Source organism: Fukomys damarensis, unplaced genomic scaffold, assembly GCF_012274545.1.
Source record: "Fukomys damarensis isolate Sample0158 unplaced genomic scaffold, DMR_v1.0_HiC HiC_scaffold_7, whole genome shotgun sequence".
Lineage (NCBI taxonomy): Eukaryota > Metazoa > Chordata > Mammalia > Rodentia > Bathyergidae > Fukomys > Fukomys damarensis.
Window position 1 is genome coordinate 41,140,978 of NW_022900919.1, and position 5,207 is coordinate 41,146,184.

At 52.0% G+C, this 5,207-nt stretch overlaps 1 protein-coding gene across 4 annotated transcripts in view; it reads left to right on the forward strand.

Moving 5' to 3' along the window:
• The window catches only part of Rassf2 (Ras association domain family member 2), a 39,092-nt gene extending 34,384 nt beyond the window's left edge, over positions 1–4,708 (forward strand). For all 4 annotated transcript variants that reach the window (XM_033761200.1, XM_010607542.2, XM_033761201.1 and 1 more), the window contains 2 exons: positions 1,197–1,294; positions 2,529–4,708. In XM_033761200.1, coding sequence (XP_033617091.1) covers positions 1,197–1,294; positions 2,529–2,598 — 168 coding nt within the window. In that variant the 3' untranslated portion in view covers positions 2,599–4,708. The remainder of the gene's footprint in view (positions 1–1,196; positions 1,295–2,528) is intronic.
• The last annotated feature ends 499 nt before the right edge of the window (positions 4,709–5,207 follow it).

The following is a 5,207-nucleotide window of genomic DNA, read 5'->3' on the forward strand; positions in this document are numbered from 1 at the left end:
AAGACAGAGATAAACGGTGATTTTACCTCACCTCATGTGTTAGTCAGCTCTTGGCTATAGTAACAAACACCCCCAATCTCAGTAGCAGTGCGCAGCATTGCTTTTTGTTTTGTTTTGTTTTGTTTTTGCTCCTGATCATCCTGGCTTTGCTCTAGGCTGTGTACTGAGGCCAGGTCTGCACTGTGTGTCTCATTCAGAGGTCCAGGCAGAAGGGCAGTGGCCACTTGGAGTTTGCTCCTCGTGGCTGACAGCTGGGCCTAATTGAATCACATGGGCAGCCTCCACCCCCGTTGAGCATCTGTGGGTTCTGCATTCATCCCACTGCCCAGAGGAAGCTGCACAGCCAAGTTCAGCATTAAAAGGGTGGGGAAATAGGCTGGTCCCACGGAGGAAACTGCGGAGCAGGCAGGGGTTCCGGTGGGCGAGGGGAAGCCCTTGCTTAACTATAACTTCCCTGGGGCTCATCTGCTTCCCCAAAGCAAGTGCTCATTTGGATGCCTATCTGAGGAGACTAGAGCTGCAAACCATCATCACAGCTCCTTCAGGTTTCTGTGCAGGAGAACAAGGACCTCCTTAAATATTGTAAGCTCAGTTCTTTCTCTACATCTTGTATCAAAATAAAGTGATTTTGAGGGCCGGGGATTTAGCTCAGTGGTTTGGTGGCCTGCCTTGCAAGCGCAAAGACCCCGAGTTCAATCCCCGGTACCAAAAAAAAAAAAAAGAAGAAAGTGATTTTGGCCTGGGGATTTAGCTCAGTGGTGCTGCTGCCTGCCTCGAAAGTGCAAGGTCCCAAGTTCAATCCCCAGTACCCAAAACAAAACAAAACAAAAAAACCAAAAAGAAAGTGCTCTTCTGTTTCACAACACTAAAATCGTGGGTTGGATAAAATGAGATGAAAAATGAGAAGTTTTGCTGTGCAGTTCAGGTTTCCCTTGAACTCTCTGTGTAGCCCAGGCTGGCCTTGAACGCATGGTGAATTTTGTGCCTCAGCCTCCCAAGTGCTGGGCTTACAGTTGTGTGCCCCTGCGTCCACGCCCTCATTGTAGAGGCTGTGCTGGCTTTGAGAAGGAGGAGGCTAAGCTCTGGCCTTAGAGGATGTGCTGGGTTAGGGGAGAAGTAGGCCCTCCAGGCTCTGTGCCTTGCAGGAGACTGAGGGCTCCTGGAAGTGGCTCACACCCAGGTCTCCCTCCCCCCAGGTGGCGCAGTACATCAAGTTTGAGATGCCGGTCCTCAGAAGCTTCATCCAGAAGCTCCAGGAGGAGGAAGATCGGGAGGTGAAGAAGCTGATGAGGAAGTAAGCGAGGCTCTGGGTGCTGGCTGGTTTCTCCAGGCCTCTGGGAGTGCGGCCTCTGTCCCCCGGCCTGTAGGGGCTTCCAGGTTGTTGCAGGGTTAGGGTCTCTGTGGCCTTTCCGGAAGGACAGTCTGAGTCTTGGGTGGGGACGTGGGCTTTAAGTGTGCTGGCCTCTCTGCTTCTTGTGTCATTGCCTTATTTTGATATGGGACATCACAATGTGGCCCCCACCCCTTTTATGGAAGGACTTTAAAAAGAAGGCATTAGCTTAAAATTCTTAAGTCTAGATTCAGAAGTGGGGAGGTGATTTCATCTGGGGTCACCTCAGGGGACAGTGCTGTCGCCTGTGCCTGAGCGAGGCAGAAGAGCCCAAGCCACCCAGCCCCATGGCCCTTCTGCCCACCTCTTCCCTGTTCCAACATTGCTTTCCCGGAAATTTTATTTAGGTTGAAAGGGCTAGTGAAGCTTCTCTCTGGGGAGGCTTTTCTGATTCCTGTGCCACGTTTAGTTACACGACAGACTGCATTTCATAGATATTGTAGGACAGGTGGTTGATTTTTGCCACTGAAAAGAAGGCTGTATTTACTGTTCTGCATGACAATAATTAGCATGATAGCAGTTAATATTTATTAAACACTTACTCTGAGCTGGACTTTAAATATGGCTTTTGCCGCGTACTGCAAAGGCAAACATTAAGGATGTGTCTCCCTTCGCCTTGCGCGATGATGACCACTCACTTTCAGGGACATGGTGGGGAAACCGATCTCCCTACTGCCGTGGGCCCGTGTCTGTTGCCAGGGTCTTGTGCAAAGTGTAGATACTGCTGTAGGTTGAACTTCGTGAAGTTGCCATATCGGTAGCCCCCAAAGGGACGCATTTCCTGTGTCCTGGCCTAGGTGAGGGCTCATGAGCTACCATGCACTGTCAGGTATTGTGCACAGAGCCTTGGGCACAGTGAGCACTCAGTTAATGGAGCCCTTATTGATTCTCTTCTTCTCACGTTTTCCTCGTTTCTCCAGACTTCCTGACCGTAGTAAAATCGTTTAAATTGTCCTTGGCCAGTTTATTCCTCTCATCCCGGTGTGGAAGTGAACACAGCAGAGTGGCGGCTGGGTCGGTCACTGTCACCCAGTGCCACCTGATGTTAGCTGGTGCCCCCTGGTGGGGTTGGGAGACCGTCGTGAGGACGAGTCTTGGCCCCTGCCCTCTACCTCTACAGGCTGTCTCTTGTCCCCAGGTACACCGTACTCCGGCTAATGATTCGGCAAAGGCTGGAGGAGATAGCTGAGACTCCGGCAACAATCTGAGCTGCAGGAGTGGGGGATCCGGGTGCCCCGGGGGCTGCCACTGACCTGAGAAGACCCGCAGGAAGCTGGGCGCTCCCCACCCTTGGCCAAATGCTAATGTGCAAACCACAAGCCTTCCTTTGCTTCCGGGAACAGGATGAGAAGGCAGGGAACAACTCCCTATCCCTGACCCCTGCTCTCCTCTCTTTTACTTGCAAGGGCTTTTGATTTTAGCTACAAGGAGGGCCCCAGACTTGTACCTGTACGTACACCTGGGTGTACAGGACACTCGCCTGTGCCTCCCTGATGTTTCCGCGTGCACTTCACTCCAGCGTCACGAGGCTGGCAGACGTGTGCCACTAGCAGGAGAGTCAGAAGAGGACTTAAGGCTAAAGAAAAGATTTTTTTCTCTTCAGAGCGAAGGGGCAGCCACACAAATCTGCCCAAGTATAGAAGGGGCATTTGTGTTGGTAGAGATTCTCTGTGTGCCTGGAAAGATCAGTGAATGTTAGATCCTTGGAAACTAAAAAACTAACAGCCCCATATCCTTGTCTGATGGAGAGAAACAGATAAATCGTCATGAGTAGATGCAGTGAGTCGGCAAGTTTTTACAATGGAAACTTTGCTTGTTTTAAAGAACAAAGATGAACGTGCCAGTCCGTGTGGCTGCCGTAGAAGGATGAATTCCACCTGGTGGAGTCGGGGAGTCCTCATGATTCTCCCACCTGGGTCTCTGGTGCTTCCTTGGGATGGAGGAAAGTCCCACCAGGCAGAGGCCTCACTGGGTGCCCATGATGCTCCCTGGGGCCTGGCTTGTTCTGAGAAGATGGCTAGGAGGTTTCCAAGCCCCCTCCGTAGGGCGGAAGGAAGGGCAGAGGCCACCTGCAGAGACAGGCACCTGCCAGCCCAGCTGTCTTTGCAAAGCTCCTCTTCCTGTGCCTGGATCTGAGCTGCAGTTTGAGCTTTTTTCTCTGCATCCTCTGGCTTCTTGCAAATTCTCTCACCCTGAGTGTGGACATAGCCCCAGGCAGGAGGACTCATCCAGCAGAGCACCGAGTGTGGGACTCAGGGAAGCTCTTTGGACTGTCTGTGGGGACAACAGGAGGATGGAGCTTGGCCCGCTTCTGTGAGCAGCTGCTGATCATTAGAGCCAGCAAGGGAAGGGCGGAACGTCAGTCCCCAGATCCCTCATTGGGTGGGCAGCTGGGCGCCGGCCTGTTTGGGGCTGGGTGCTGGACTGTGGAGATCAACTGAGCAAGACCAGGAGCTCCTAACAGCTCTGAGCCTGCCTGGGGTAGGGGTGCTGTGCCTCTGTCCACCTACTCCCAGGGAAGGCGTGGAGCCTGGGCAGCTGGGGGAAGGAGAACCACTAGCCAGGGCCTCCAAAGGACACAGTGGGCCTTGGTGTCAGAACCATTCCCACGCTCCCACCTTTACCCCCAGATTCCAAAACGGCCACACAGCTGAGTCTTACCACACTCTCAGCGCGATGGCCGCTCCCCCTGGAGACTCCGCCAGCCCCTCCTCGGGGCACCACACAACCAGCCCCAGGGCCTTCTGTCAGTTACATACCTTGGGCATCTGTAAGATGCCCAGAATGGGGAGTAGGACGGGGGCGCGGTGGGCTTCCCTGCTCACAGATGTAAGAGCGCAGTTTTGTGAGTGCAGACGCACCCCCTGAGGTGTGCTTGGAGAAAATGGTTCGGAGCGTTTCTGCTCTAGCTGTTTGCCGGGAATGCTCAGACCCTTGGTTGCCCCACTACTTCTTTGGTGGGGTTGTGGGGCTGGCGGGAAGAGGATTTTTCACAAAGCGAACTGTTAACCACTTACTCATACAGAAAACCATTTCTGGTTTAAAAATTTCTCTGTGAATTACTCCGGCGATGCAATAGTGTTAAATGTTGTAAAATGCCCAATTTGCCAGATCTCTGAGAATGTGATACCAAGGTAGCCTTGAGTTTCTAAAGCGGGGGTTCAGGGTAAAAAAGGGAGGGGGAATGTTTTACACTCTCCACGTTCACTAGTGCAGATCATTTCTCATTCCCTAATATCCTGATGAAGAAATTTGGCTGGGTGTGGTGGTGCATGCTTATGTTTGCCAGCACTTAGGAGGCTGAAGCAGGAGGATCTTTGAGAGTCCAAGGCCAGTCTGGATTACATATCAAAGCTCTGTCTCAAAGAAAGGAAAATGAACAAAAAGAGGAATTTTGGAAATTTGACTGGAGGGTTCTAGCTCAGTGGGGGGGCACATGCTTCAAATGCATCCTTGGCTTCCATCTTCAGCATCAACACAAACAAAAACAGGATTTGGGAGACCTTCTTTGGAATAACGGCAGCTGAAACAGAAACTTCCCTGGGTGTGGCCCAGCTTTTCCCACTGGTATCACATGGCCTTGTGGCTTTGAATTCCTCAGCCAGTTTCTGTGGGTTGTGTAGTTGTGTGCAGTGAGCCTGAAACTGTGTGGACATCAAAGGGCTAACATGCAGGGTTTCCCCAGCTTGTGAGAAGCAGCTGCATCTGGCTTTTCTTTTTCTTTCCTTTTTTTGCGGAGGCTTATATTACATGGTGATCAAGTGAAGGAAAATCCTGAGTCCTCTGGCCAGGGAGGTGGACGTAGCAGGAGGCCTCA